The following is a 13,824-nucleotide window of genomic DNA, read 5'->3' on the forward strand; positions in this document are numbered from 1 at the left end:
GATTTGGGGGGATTGGGGGAGGATTCGGGGGGTTTGGGGGGGTCCGGGAGGGTTTTGGGGTGCCGCAGGTGGTGGGAGCAGCGGGGAGGGGTCTGCGTGGGGGTCTGATGGTGCCGGGGTGTCTGGGAATGGGTCTGGGGTCTGGGATTGAAGCATGGGGGTGCTGGGGGGAGGTTTGGGGTCCCAGCAGGGTTTTGGGGTGCCCCTCGGACCCAGCACTGCAGTAGGGACTTGGGTGAGGGGGTCTGGGGATGATGGGGGGGTTTCAAAGGGACTGGAGGGGGGTCCCGGGGGTGTTTGGGGTGCCACCGGTCAGAGCAGCGGCCGTGCAGCAGGGACTGGGCTGGGCTGGGCTGGGTGTAGGTTTGGGGGTCCCGGGGCAGGTTTTGGGGTCCCGGGGCAGGTGTTGGGGTCCCGGGGCAGGGTTTGGGGTCCCGGGGGCAGGTTTTGGGGTCACACACCGGTCGTAGCAGCGGCCGTGCAGCAGGGACTGGGCTGGGTGGGGTTTGGGGGTCCCGGGGCAGGTTTGGGGGTCCCGGGGCAGGTTTTGGGGTCCCGGGGCAGGTTTTGGGGTGTTCGGGGTGCCCACCGGTCGTAGCAGCGGCCGTGCAGCAGGGACTTGGCGTACGCGTCCATGCAGCCGGGCCGCGCGGGCTCGTGGCCGTGCTCCTCCTCGTCCAGGGTCATGAAGAAGGCGGCGCGCTCGATGGCGTCCAGCGCCGCCTTGTTGGGGCCGCGGCTGAAGAACCGCGCCCGCGCCTCGGCCCACGGCACCCTGCGCGGCCCGGGGCGGCCCGGGTCAGCACGGGTCAGCACGGGTCAGCCCGTTATTCCCCCGACCCCACCGCGGCCATCGAGCGCCCCTCCGAGCCCCCCGCCCCGTGTCCCTGTGCCGCAGTGAGGGGACAGGGATGGGACAGGGATGGGGACAGGGATGGGGACAGGGATGGGGACAGGGATGGGACAGGGATGGGACAGGGCCGGGGACAGCACGCCCTGGTGGCCCGGGGCTCCCAAGGCTGCCGGTGTTTCCAGAATCGCCGGTGTGCCCATCGCTCCCGGAGCTCCCAGTGTGCCCAACATCCCCAGTATCCCCATTATTCCCGGAGTTCCCGGGTGCCCGGTGTCTCCAATGCCCCCAGTTTCCCCGTTATTCCCGTTATTCCCACTATCCCAGTTATTCCCGGTGCTTCCAGAGCTCCCAGTATTTCCAGCTCCCCATCATTCCCGGAGTTCCCGGTGTTTCCCGGTGCCCGGTGTCCCCAGTATCCCCACTGTTCCCAGTGTTCCCGGTGTTCCCAGAGCTCCCAGGTGCCCAGCATCCCAGTATGCCCAACATCCCCATTATTCCCGTTATTCCCAGTGTTCCTGGAGTTCCTGGAGCTCCCCTCCCCACAGCATTCCCAGTATTCCCATTATTATTTCCATTATTCCGGTGTTCCCAGAGCTCCAAGATGCTGATTGTTCCCATTATTCCCAGTGTTCCCGGAGTTCTCAGGTGCCCAATGTCCCCAGTATCCCCAATTTCCTCAGTATTCCCAGTGTTCCTGGAGTTCCTGGAGCTCCCAGGTGTCCAGCATATCCATTATTATTCCCATTATTCCAATTTTCCCCATTATTCCGGGTGTTCCCAGGTGCCCAGCATCCCCAGTTTCCCCATTATCCCCGGAGTTCCCAGTGTTCCCAGTATCCCCATTATTATCGCCATTATTATCCCCATTATTTCCAGAGTTCCCAGGTGCCCAGTATCCCCATTATTATTCCCATTATTCCCAGACCTCCCAGGTACCCAGCATCCCCATTATTCCCGGTGTTCCAGCATCCCCAGTATCCCCATTATTATCCCCATTATTATCCCCATTATTATCCCCATTATTCCCGATGTTCCCAGGTGCCCAGTGTCCCCAGTATTCCCATTATCCCCATTATTCCCGGTGTTCCCAGTGCCCAGCATTTCCAGTATCCCCATTATTATCCCCATTATTCCCGATGTTCCCAGGTACCCAGCATCTCCAGTATCCCGGTATCCCCATTATTATCTCCAGTATCCCCATCATTCCTGGTGTTCCCAGCATCCCCAATATCCCGGTATCCCCATTATTACCCCCATTATTCCCGGAGCTCCCAGGTGCCCAGTATCCCCATTATTATTCCCATTATTCCCGGTGTTCCCAGCATCCCCAGTATCCCCATTATTATCCCCATTATTATCCCCATTATTATCCCCATTATTCTCAGTGTCCCCAGCATCCCCAGTAGCATCCCCAGTATCCCGGTATCCCCATTATTCCCCCCGTTATTCCCCCCATTATCCACGGGACCCCCCAAGCCCCCCCCGAGCCCCTCACCGGGGGGATCTCGCCCCGGTCCAGCCGCCGCCGGTACAGGATGAGCGAGTGCACCACGTTGGCCGCCCGCGCAGCCTGGATGGGGCTGGGGATCACGTACAGGAAATCCTGGCGACAAGCGACACGGGACACGGCGCGGGTCGCGGGGGGTCCCCGGGGGGGTTTGGGGTCCCCCAGCCCCCCAGCGTCCCTTACCATGGCGTAGTAGTTGCTGTTGACCATGAGGGGGCTGCGGCCGCGCAGGTAAATGTACTCCTCCCACCAGTCACTGACCTGCGGGACGGGGACGGGGACGGGAATGGGGACAGGGGATGGGGACGGGGACAGGGACAGGGGACAGAGACAGGGGACAGGGACAGGAGACGGGGATGAGGACAGGGGACAGGGACAGGGAACGGGGACAGGGATGGGGACAAGGATGGGGGACAGGAATGGGTGGGGACAGGGGATGGGGACAGGGGAAAGGGACAGGGGACATGGGATAGGGGACAGGGATGAGGAGAGGGATGAGGAGAGGGGAAAGGGACAGGGGACAGGGACATGGGATAGGGGACAGGGATGAGGACAGGGGACAGGGATAGGGGTGAGGGGACAGGGGACAGGGGACAGGGAACGGGGACAGGGGATAGGGGATAGGGACAGAGGACGGGGACAGGGGACAGAGACAGGGGACAGGGACAGGAGACGGGGATGAGGACAGGGGACAGGGGACAGGAGACGGGGATGAGGACAGGGGACAGGGAACAGGGACAGGGATGGGGACAAGGATGGGGGACAGGAATGGGGACAGAGACAGGGATAGGGACAGGGGACAGGGACAGGTGACAGGGGTGAGGGGACAGGGATGGGGGACAGGGGACGGGGACAGGGATGGAGAGAGAGAACCGGGAAAAGCCACAGCGAGGGGGACAGGGAGAGGGGACAGGGACAAGGGACAGGGGACATGGGATAGGGGACAGGGATAGGGACAGGGATAAGGGTGAGGGGACAGGGATGAGGACAGGGGACGAGGGATAGGGGACAGGAACGGGAATGGGGACAGGGATAGGAATAGGGACAGGAATGGGGGACAGGGACAAGGGTTAGGATGCAGGGACAAGGACAGGAGACGGGGCAAGGGACAGGGATGGGGACAGGTGAAAGGAACAGCGATTGGGATGGGGACAGGAACCAGGGACAGAAACAGGGGACAGTGACGGGGTACAGGATCCTCTGTCCCTTCTGCTCCACCCAGGAGATCCCAAACCCCTCCTCAGGCTGCCGGGAGGGGACACCAGCCCGGAGGTCACCTCCCCAGAGGCTGCGGGGTCCCCGGTGTCCCCGCACTCACGTAGTTGGTGGTCCACCAGGACTTGAGGAGCAGGTAGCGCTGCAGCCGCGGCGCCGTCTTCTCCTGGAACTCCTTGGCCAGCGCCGCCATCTCCTGGTATTTGTCATCGTCCAGGAGCGGCCGCACCGACTCCAGGTACTGCGGGGAGGGGACACGGCGTCACCGCCCGCCACCGCCACTGCCACCGCCACTGTCACCGCCACCGCCACTGCCACCGCCACTGCCACCGCCACTGTCACCGCCACTGCCACCGCCACTGCCACCGCCACTGCCACCGCCACTGCCACCGCCACTGTCACCGTCACCGTCACTGCCGGGGGGGGCGTACCCGGGCGATGGTGGCTTTCACGGGGGGCACCGGCAGCTTGGGCAGCGAGCTCTGGAAGCTGTACAGGAGGGGCTTGCGGATGGACATGATCTTCATCAGCGCCTGCGGGAGCAGCAGCAGGAGGAGGAGGAGGGATGGGGTGAGGATCCACGGCTTCCACAGTGCCCACGAAACTCCGGGCACCCATAGTTCCCACGGCTCCCAAAGAACCCCAGGCACCCACAGCTCCCACAGTTCCCACAGCTCCCAAAGAACTCCAGGCACCCACAGCTCCCAAAAATCTCCAAGAACCCATGGCTCCCAAAGCACCCACAGCTACCAGAACTTCCACAGCTTCCATGCCTCCCAGAGCTCCCAGAGCATCCATGGCTCCAGCAGCTTCCCGAGTTCCCACAGCTCCCATGGTTCCCACATCTCCAAAGGCTCCCATGGCAGCCACAGCTCCAACAGTTCCCATATCTCCCACAGCTCCCAAAACTCCTTCATCTCCCAGGACTCCCCGAGTTTCCACAGCTCCCATAACTCAAGTGGCTCTCACAGCACCCACAGCTTGTGCAGCCTCCACGGCTCCCATGGTTCCCACAGCTCCCAGAGCTCCCAGCATCTCCAAAGGCTCCCACCTCTCCCAACATCTCCCAGAGCTCCCTCACCTCTCAAAGCTCCCAACATCTCTCAAAGCTCCCACAGCTCCAAAGGCTCCCACAGCTCCCAAAGTGCCCAACATCTCCCAGAGCTCCCACGGCTCCCAAAACTCCCATGGACCCCAAAGCTCCAAAGGCTCCCTCAACTCCTGAAGCTCCCACAGCTCCCAACATCTCCAACATCTCCCAGAGCTCCCACAGCTCCCAAAACTCCCACAGCTCCAAAGGCTCCCACATCTCCCATGTCTTCATCTCCCAAAGCTCCCAAATCTCCCAGAGCTCCCACATCTCCCAAAGCTCCCACAGCTCCTAAAGCTCCAAAGACTCCCACAGCTCCCACATCTCCCACAGTTCCCACATCTCCCCGCTCTCCCGGCGCGGGCGGCGCTCACGATCCAGAGGCGGGTTGTGCGGCTCATGCGCCCGTGGGGCTCGAACATCCACCACAGTTCCAGAGCTCCCACACCTCCTGGAGCTCCCAACATCTCCCAAAGCTCCCACATCTCCCATGTCTTCATCTCCCAAAGCTCCCAAATCTCCCAGAGCTCCCACATCTCCCAAAGCTCCCACAGCTCCTAAAGCTCCAAAGACTCCCACAGCTCCCACATCTCCCACAGTTCCCACATCTCCCCGCTCTCCCGGCGCGGGCGGCGCTCACGATCCAGAGGCGGGTTGTGCGGCTCATGCGCCCGTGGGGCTCGAACATCCAGCCGTGGTAGGAGAGCATCAGGCGGAGCAGCCTCCGGAAGAGCAGCACGGCCGCCAGCCAGGCCCCGGTGGAGAACAGCACGGTGCTGACCACGGCATGTCCCCGCTCTCCCGGTGCGGGCGGCGCTCACGATCCAGAGGCGGGTTGTGCGGCTCATGCGCCCGTGGGGCTCGAACATCCAGCCGTGGTAGGAGAGCATCAGGCGCAGCAGCCTCCGGAAGAGCAGCACGGCCGCCAGCCAGGCCCCGGTGGAGAACAGCACGGTGCTGACCACGGTCTGCGCCTGGGGCGTCAGCGCCTCGCTGGGGACGCGCGGGGACACGCCTCAGGGGGGGACAGCGCGGGTGGGAGCCCCGAGCTGTCCCCAAACAGGGCTGTGCCCCCGGTGGCACTGCCAGGGAATGTCCCCAGGTGGGGCTGTGCCGTGGGGTGGGACACACGGGGATGCCCCGAAGTGGGGTCCCTGGAGGGACACCCCAGATGGAGATGTGACAGGGCTCCTGCACCTCCCGGGGTTGGGGTCCCTCTGTGGGACAGGGCTGTGTCATGGGTGGGACCTCTTGAGGGACACCCCAAATGGAGATGTCACAGGCCTCCTGCACCTTCTGGGGCTGGGGTCCCTCTGTGGGATAAAGTGGTGTTGGGGATGGGACCCCACTTCTGGACACCCCAAATGGAGACGTGACAGCCCTCCTGCACCTCCCGGGGGTGGGGTCACTCTGTGGGACAGGGCTGTGTCCGGGCTGGGACCCCACTTAGGGACACCCCAAATGGAGACGTGACAGCCCTCCTGCACCTCCCGGGGTTGGGGTCCCTCTGTGGGACAGGGCTGTGTCCGGGGTGTGACCCCACTTAGGGACACCCCAAATGGGGCGGGGCTGTGCAGGCTGCAGCCCCGGGCTGTCACTGTCCCCACGGCCGCGCTGGCCTTTGGGGTGTCCCCGCTTTGGGGTGTCCCCTCTTTGGGGTGTGCCCCCTTTGGGGTGTCCCCCCTTTGGGGTGTCCCCGGGACGCTGCGGGGTGACCGCGCGGGCCGTGCCCGGCCCGGGGCCGCGCTCACCTGCGGGGCAGCCAGTGCTGGATGCGGGCGATGAGCCCCAGGGACGGATCCACCTGGCAGTAGCAGGAGCCGGCCGTGGCCATCACCACCACCATCCAGCTGGAGGGCGACGCAGGGTACACGCCGGTCAGGAAGCTGTTCTGTGGGCACAGCGGGGTCACGGCGGGCACGGCGGGCTGCCAGGGCCGGGGGCACGGGCGGCCGAGCCCACCTTGGCGCGGACCAAGCGCTTTTTCCACGAGTGGACGGCGGCCAGGTAGAGCTGGCGCACGGCCTCGCGGCTCAGCTGGAAGCCCAAGCCCTCGGGGGTGACCGTGAACTGGAAGGCCACGGCCTGGTGAGCTTCCGCCATGGTGGGGACCCGCCGGTGACACCTGCGGGGACACAGCGCGGCCGTGGGCACCGGCACGGCCACCCCCGGCACGGCACCGGGGGGGTGGCGGCGCAGGGACCGGGGGACCGGGGGTGCCCTGCCCGGTGTCCCCCGGGGCGGTGGCAGGGAGGTGGCCCGCGGGAGCCCGGGCACGGCCACCCCCGGCACGGCCCCGGGGTGGTGGCGGCGCAGGGACCGGGGCACAGGGGGTGCCCTGCCCGGTGTCCCCCGGGGCGGTGGCAGGGAGCGGGGCACGGGGGGTGCCCTGCCCGGTGTCCCCGGGGATGGTGGCAGGGAGGACAGGGGGTGCCCTGCCCGGTGTCCCCCGGGGCGGTGGCAGGGAGGTGGCCCGCGGGAGCCCCCCAGGAGCGTCACGGCGGTGTCGCGGCGGCGTCACGTGGCGGTGGCGCGGTGCCCACTGAGGGAAGGGTCAGCGCTGTCACCGCCGCCGCGCGGCCCCCGAGGGGACAGCGGGGAGGACAGCCCGGCCCCCGCCCCCGGCACGCGCTGTCCCCTGCCCCGTGTCACCAACCCCTGTGTCACCACCGGTGTCCCCGGAGACCCCACCCCGCTCCGGGGGTGCCACAAAGCCCCCCCAGCTCCGGGACCCCCCGGGCTGGGCACGGCCAGCGCCAAGCCCGGGTGTCGGGGGTGACACTCTTGTCCCCAACAGCGGGGTTGCTGTGCCCTCTGCAGCCCGTGGTGTCACCGTACTGCACCCCATGGCACCCGGCTGTGGCACCTGGCCTGGTATGGCACAGATGGCACCGATGCCACCCCACGGCACGGCACGGCCTGGCACACCTGGGCATTAAACACATCCCCAGCCCTGCAGGGCACCGTGGCACTGCCACTGCCCTGTGCCACCACCGTGTGTGACCCTGCAGGGCACCGTGGCACTGCCACTGCCCTGTGCCACCGCCTGTGTCACCTGCAGGGCACCGTGGCACTGCCACTGCCCTGTGCCACCGCCCTGTGTCACCCTCAGGGCACCGTGGCACTGCCACTGCCCTGTGCCACTGCCCTGTGTCACCCGCAGGGCACTGTGGCACTGCCACTGCCCTGTGTCACCCTCAGGGCACCGTGGCACTGCCCGGCCGTGCCCGCCCTGTCCCGCAGGCCGTGCCCCCGCGCCCCCGCGTGTCCCTGCTCGGTGGCACCGGGGACCCTCCCGCCGTGTCCCCCCGCCCCGCCCAAGGTCACCGCGGCTCCGGGGCCGGGATGCGCAGCCCCGGGGCGGCCCCGCGTGGGGCCGGGACCCCCGGAGGGACCCCGCGAGGGGACCCCGGCCACGCGGGGGTCGCCCCGCACGGACACGCGTGGGAGCCGGCACCGGCGCGACGCCCCCCGAGGGGCCGGGGGCTGCCGGTACCGGGGGTCGCCGGTACCGGGGGCTTCCCTGCGGGGGTCCCGTGCGCGCCCCCTCCCCGGGCCCGGTACCTGCGTGGGCAGCGCGGGGGCCGCGGCTCCGCGGGACGGCGGCTCCTGCGGCCGCGGTAACCGGACACCGGACACCGGGCAGCGGCGGGGGCCGGGCGGCGCCGCTCCGCCCCCGGGGGGACCGCCACTGCCGGGGGGACCCCGACACACCGGCACGGGGACGGTGACACCCGGGGGGACCCCGACACACCGGCACGGGGACCGCCACTGCCGGGGGGACCCCGACACACCGGCACGGGGACCGCCACTGCCGGGGGGACCCCGACATACCGGGACAGGGACCGCCACTCCCGGGGGGACCCCGACACACCGGCACGGGGACGGTGACACCCGGGGGGACCGGAGCCCGCGACACGGACCGGTGTCCCCAGGGAAAGCGACAGCCCGGGAGTGCGACAGGAGTGCCCAGGCGGGGACAGGGACATTCGGGACAAGGACCCCGACATCCCCGGGGGTGCCCGTCCCGGGACAGGGCTGGACATCCCGGGACAGAACGGCCACCGCCGGGATGGGGCGTCAGCAACAGCCGGGGCCACGGAGCGTCACCCCGGGGACAGCGGGGACACCGACATCCCGGGGGGATCCACGTCCCGTGACAGGGACACATCCCGGGACAAGGAGCCGCACCTGGGACAGGGACCTGCATCCCGGGACAGTGACACACGCACGGGACAGCGACACAGGGACCAGGACAGGGATGGGGACATGCACGGGGACAGGGACCCATATCAGGGACAGAGACACATCCCGGACAGGGACGCACGGACCAGGACAGGGAGACACACCCGGGACAGGGACAGATACCCGGGACAGTGACCCGCATCAGGGACAGGGACTCCCATCCCGGGGACAGGGACAGTGGCTCTGCCACGGGCTCCGGGTGTCCGTGCCCGGGGCAGCGGCGCTGTCTCTGTCCCTGTGCCCTGCCTGTCACCTGCTCCATGCGCTGTCACCTGCCTGGCACCTGCTTGTCACCTGCCCGACCTCTGGCCCCTGTCCCGGTTGTCACCTGCCCGTCACCCTGAGTGGCACCTGCCTGTGCCCTGCCCTGTCCCTGCCCGGTGTCCCGGCTGTCCCCTGCCCTCTGTCCCGGCTGTCCCCTGCCTGTCCCTACCCGGTATCCTGCCTGTCCCCTCCCTGTCCCCTGCCCGTGCTGTCCCCTCCCTGTCCCTGCCCTCTGTCCCGGCTGTCCCCTGCCTGTCCCCTGTCCCCACCCTGAAGGGACACGGGCAGGGGTCTCCAGCACTCGGGACCCCACCCCAAAGCCCCCCGCACCCCCCATGTCACCCCGCGTGTCCCTTGTCCCCTCCAGCCCCTCTCCCCCTGCGCGGCGGCGATTGGGGGGTCCCGGGGGGGGATCTGGGGAGGGGGATTTGGGGAGGAAGAGGCGGGAATCTGGGGGTGGGATTTGGGGAAGGCGGGATTTTGAGGTGGGATTTGGGGCGGGGGGAATTTGATAGGGGTGGGATTTAGGGTGGGATTTGGGAAGAGGGAATTTGAGGGGCCGGGATCTGGGATGGGATTTAGGGCGGGATTAGGGAAGCAGGACTCGAGCGCCGGCCCCAGCGCGGCTTTATTGGTCTGAGTTTTACATTCCGCCGTCCGAACGGGGGGACCCCGGGGGCCCCCCCGGCCCCAGAGCTGCGGGCGGGGGGCGCTGAGGTACAAACAGGGGTCCCCCCCCCTTGCGACACCCCAGAGCCCCCCAAAACCGCCCCAAACCCCGTTACTGGCCAGGAGTGCGGGTCTGGGGGTCCCGGCGCCCCCTCCCCAAATCCCACCCTGCTCGGGGGGTCCCAGATCCCACCTCTGCTGCCGAGTCCCGGGCCGCGGGGGGGTCCCGGGGCTCAGCCCCCCCCAAACCGTTGTGGGGCCCCCCCAAACCGTTACAAACCCCCCCAACCGTCCCAACGCCCCCCGAGGGCCGGGGGGGCAGGATTTGGGGGGTCCCCTCAGGAGCAGCGAGCCTTGTGCTGGAAATAGGCCTGGAAACGGCTCTGGGCGTAATCCTGGGGGAAAAAACGGGGAAAAGGGGAAAAAACGGGGAAAATATCAGGGAAAAAGGGAGAAGGGAGAAGGGAGAAAGAGGGAGGAAAGGGCAGGGAAGGAGGGAAAAGGGGGGAAATGGGAGAAAAGGTGGGAAAGAAAAGGGGAAAAGGGGCAAAAAAGGTGGGGAAGGGGGAAAAAGGGGTTAAAAGGGAGAAATAATAAAGGGGGAAAAGGGGGGAAGAAGGGGGAGAAAAGGAGGAAAAGGGGAAAATGGGGGGGAAAGGAGAAACCCCCAGGACACCCCTAGCCTCCCCAGAACACCCCCAGCCCCCCAAGAGGGGCCCCCCCAGCCCCCCGGCTCACCAGGTAGCCGAAGTGGATGGTGGAGATCTTGGCCTGCACCACGGACCAGAGCCCCCAGAAGAAGTGAGAGGCCAGGGTGAAGCTGGGGGGAAAGGGGGGTGAGACCTCAAACCCCGCCCCGGGCACCCCAAAAACACCCACGGCAGGGGGGCGAGGGGCAGGGGAGCCAGGAGGGGACAGGGAGCCCAAAGGGGGGCACAGGGACCCCAAAGGGGGGCACAGGGACCCTAAAAGTGGCACAGAGAACCCAAATAAAGGTACAAAGCCCCCCAAAAATCTCACTGAGGAACCCAAAAGTGGCATGGAGACCCCCCATGGAGGTAAAAGACCCGCAAAAATCACACAGAGAACCCCAAAAGTGGCACAGAGGACCCCAACTGAGGCACGGTGACCCCCCCAAAGTGGCACAGGGACCCCAGATGAGGGCATAGAACCCCCAAATCTTGGCAGAGAGGATGCCAAAAGTGGCACAGAAACCCCAAATACAGGTACAAAGACCCCCCAAAATCACAGAGGACCCCAAAAATGGCACAGACACCCCCGAAAGTGGAACAGGAACCCCCGAAAGTGGAACAGGAACCCCCAAAGGAGGGCACAGGGGACCCCAAAAGAGGCACAGAGAGCCCAAACAGTGGCACAGTGACCCCAAATGAGGGCATAGAACCCCCAAATCTTGGCAGAGAGGACCCCAAATGTGGCACGGAAACCCCAAACAGAGGTACAAAGACCCCCCAAATCACAGAGGACCCCAAAAATGGCACAGAAACCCCCAAAATTGGCACAGAAACCCCCAAACGAGGGCACAAAGGACCCCAATAGTGGCACAGGGACCCCAAAAGTGGAACAGAAACCCCCAAGCGAGGGCACAGAGGACCCCAAAAGAGGCACAGACACCCCCAAAAGTGGAACAGGAACCCCCAAAAGTGGAACAGGAACCCTCAAAGGAGGGCACAGAGGACCCCAAAAGAGGCACAGAGACCCCAAACAACCCCCCAGTCCCACAGGGGACCCCCGAGGTGCCCCCGCAGCCGGTACCGCTCGATCTCCCGCAGCATCTGCTCCTCCAGGCGCGCCTGCTCCTCCTGCGGGGCCCGCCCGGGGACTCTCCAAGTGCTTAACGGGTAATGCCGGATGGAATGGAGCTGGGGACGGGCACAGGACCCCAAAGGGACAGCCCAGGGACCCCAAAGGGACAGCCCAGGGACACCCCCAGCCCCAAGGGACACCCCCGGGGATCCCTCGACCTCAAAACCCTCCCCGACCCCAAAGAACCTCCCCGGCCCCAAGGGACCCCGAGCACTCGGGCAGGTAGTGCCGGATGGAATGGAGCTGGGGACGGGCACAGGACCCCAAAGGGACACCCCAGGGACACCCCCAGCCCCAAGGGACACCTCCGGGCACCCAAAGGGACCGACCCCCGACCCCAGGGGCCCACTCGACCCCAGAGAAGCTCCCTGGCCCCAAGGGACCCCCGAGCCCTTGCACAGGTAGTGCCGGATGGAATGGAGCTGGGGATGGGGAGGGGCTGGGACAGGGGCTGGGACCCCAAAGGGACACCCTTGAGGATTCCCTCAACCCCAAAAAACCTCACCAACCCCAAGGAACCTCCCCGACCCCAAAGAAGCTCCCTGGCCCCAAGGGACCCCCGAGCCCTTGCACAGGTAGTGCCGGATGGAATGGAGCTGGGGGGGTGGGGAGGGGCTGGGACCCCCCCAAGGGATCCCCAAAGGGACCCCCTGCTCCCAAGGGACACCCTCAGCCCCAAGGGACCCCTGCCCAGCCCCAAGGGACAGCCCGGGACCCCTCCTGGACCCCCAGAACCCCCCAGGGACCCCCCCACGGACACCCCAGGGACCCCCAGAACCCCCGAGGGACCCCCCCAGGACTCCCCCAGGGACCCCCCCAGGACCCCCCAGGGACCCCCCCAGGGACCCCCCAGGGACCCCCGGGACCCCCGACCTGCTGCTGGCGGCTGGGGTAGTGCTCGGGGTGTGCCTGGAAGCAGGGCCAGCGCTCGTGGCTGTAGCTGTAAACCCACTCGCAGAAGTGATTGCCCAGGTCAAAGCCCCTGCGGGGGGGGCACACAGCACTGACCCCACTGTGACCCCAAAACCCACCCCAAACCACCCGGGATCAGCACTGCCCCCAAAACCTCCCCAAACCCCCTCGCAGAACTGATTGCCCAGGTCAAAGCACCTGCAGGGGGGCACACAGCACTGACCCCAAAACCACCCCAAAGCCACTGACCCCAAAACCACCCCAAAGCCACTGACCCCAAGGGGGGGCACACAGCACTGACCCCAAAACCACCCCAAAGCCACCGGGCTCACACAGCACTGACCCCAAAACCCACCCCAAACCACCCGGGATCAGCACTGACCCCAAAACCACCCCAAAGCCACCGGGGTCACACAGCACTGACCCCAAAACCACCCCAAACCCACCCGGGATCAGCACCGACCCCAAAACCACCCCAAACCCAGCAGGGTCACACAGCACCAACCCCAAAACCACCCCAAACCCAGCCAGGGATCAGCACCGACCCCAAACCCAGTGGGGTCACACAGCACCGACCCCAAAACCACCCCAAACCCATTGGGGGATCAGCACTGGCCCCAAACACAGCAAGGGATCAGCACTGACCCCACTGCCACCCCAAACACAGTGGGGGGGTCACAGTGGGGATTTAAACCCCAAATCCCACTGGCAGCCTGCAGAGGGAACCCCAAATCCAAGGATTAAAGCCCCAAATCCCACCGGGAGCATGGAGAGGGAATCCCAAATCCCAGGATTAAAAACCCAAAACCCCCTGGGAGCTTTGTGAGGGGATTTAAACCCCAAATCCCACTGGGAGCCTGCAGAGGGGATAGGAACCTCAAATCCCACTGGGAGCCTGCAGAGGGACACCCCAAATCCCACAGAGATCACGGAGCATAGAGCTGAAACCCCAAATCCCACTGGGATCATGGAGAGGGGATTTAAACCCCAAATCCCACTGGGATCAAGGAGAGGGGATTTAAACCCCAAATCCCACTGGAAGCCTGCAGAGGGAACCCCAAATCCCAGGATTAAAGCCCCAAATCCCACAGAGATCACGGAGCACAGAGCTGAAACCCCAAATCCCAGTGGGGTCATGGAGTGCGAGGGACCCCGGGGACCCCAAACCCCCCAGGACCCCCAAACCCCGGGACCCCAAACCCCCCGGGACCCCCAGACCCCGGGACCCCAAACCCCCCGGGACCC

General features: G+C 66.1%; 2 protein-coding genes across 2 annotated transcripts in view; both read right to left on the reverse strand.

The window, feature by feature from the left end:
- CPT1B (carnitine palmitoyltransferase 1B) overlaps nucleotides 1–8,376 on the reverse strand; it is a 14,519-nt gene extending 6,143 nt beyond the window's left edge. The window contains exons 1-9 of the mRNA XM_039704579.1: nucleotides 8,230–8,376; nucleotides 6,628–6,790; nucleotides 6,417–6,556; nucleotides 5,487–5,658; nucleotides 4,007–4,108; nucleotides 3,679–3,816; nucleotides 2,544–2,621; nucleotides 2,317–2,456; nucleotides 590–775 (exon numbers count right to left, since the gene is read on the reverse strand). Of these exons, the coding sequence (XP_039560513.1) occupies nucleotides 590–775; nucleotides 2,317–2,456; nucleotides 2,544–2,621; nucleotides 3,679–3,816; nucleotides 4,007–4,108; nucleotides 5,487–5,658; nucleotides 6,417–6,556; nucleotides 6,628–6,768 (1,097 nt within the window). The 5' untranslated portion in view covers nucleotides 6,769–6,790; nucleotides 8,230–8,376. The remainder of the gene's footprint in view (nucleotides 1–589; nucleotides 776–2,316; nucleotides 2,457–2,543; nucleotides 2,622–3,678; nucleotides 3,817–4,006; nucleotides 4,109–5,486; nucleotides 5,659–6,416; nucleotides 6,557–6,627; nucleotides 6,791–8,229) is intronic.
- A 1,408-nt stretch (nucleotides 8,377–9,784) lies between these two features.
- Nucleotides 9,785–13,824, reverse strand: part of CHKB (choline kinase beta) — an 8,762-nt gene continuing 4,722 nt past the window's right edge. Inside the window, exons 6-8 of the mRNA XM_039704580.1 lie at nucleotides 11,617–12,151; nucleotides 10,582–10,663; nucleotides 9,785–10,238 (exon numbers count right to left, since the gene is read on the reverse strand). Of these exons, the coding sequence (XP_039560514.1) occupies nucleotides 10,182–10,238; nucleotides 10,582–10,663; nucleotides 11,617–12,151 (674 nt within the window). The 3' untranslated portion in view covers nucleotides 9,785–10,181. The remainder of the gene's footprint in view (nucleotides 10,239–10,581; nucleotides 10,664–11,616; nucleotides 12,152–13,824) is intronic.

Source organism: Passer montanus, unplaced genomic scaffold, assembly GCF_014805655.1.
Source record: "Passer montanus isolate IOZ18808 unplaced genomic scaffold, ASM1480565v1 scaffold177, whole genome shotgun sequence".
Classification (NCBI taxonomy): Eukaryota; Metazoa; Chordata; class Aves; order Passeriformes; family Passeridae; genus Passer; species Passer montanus.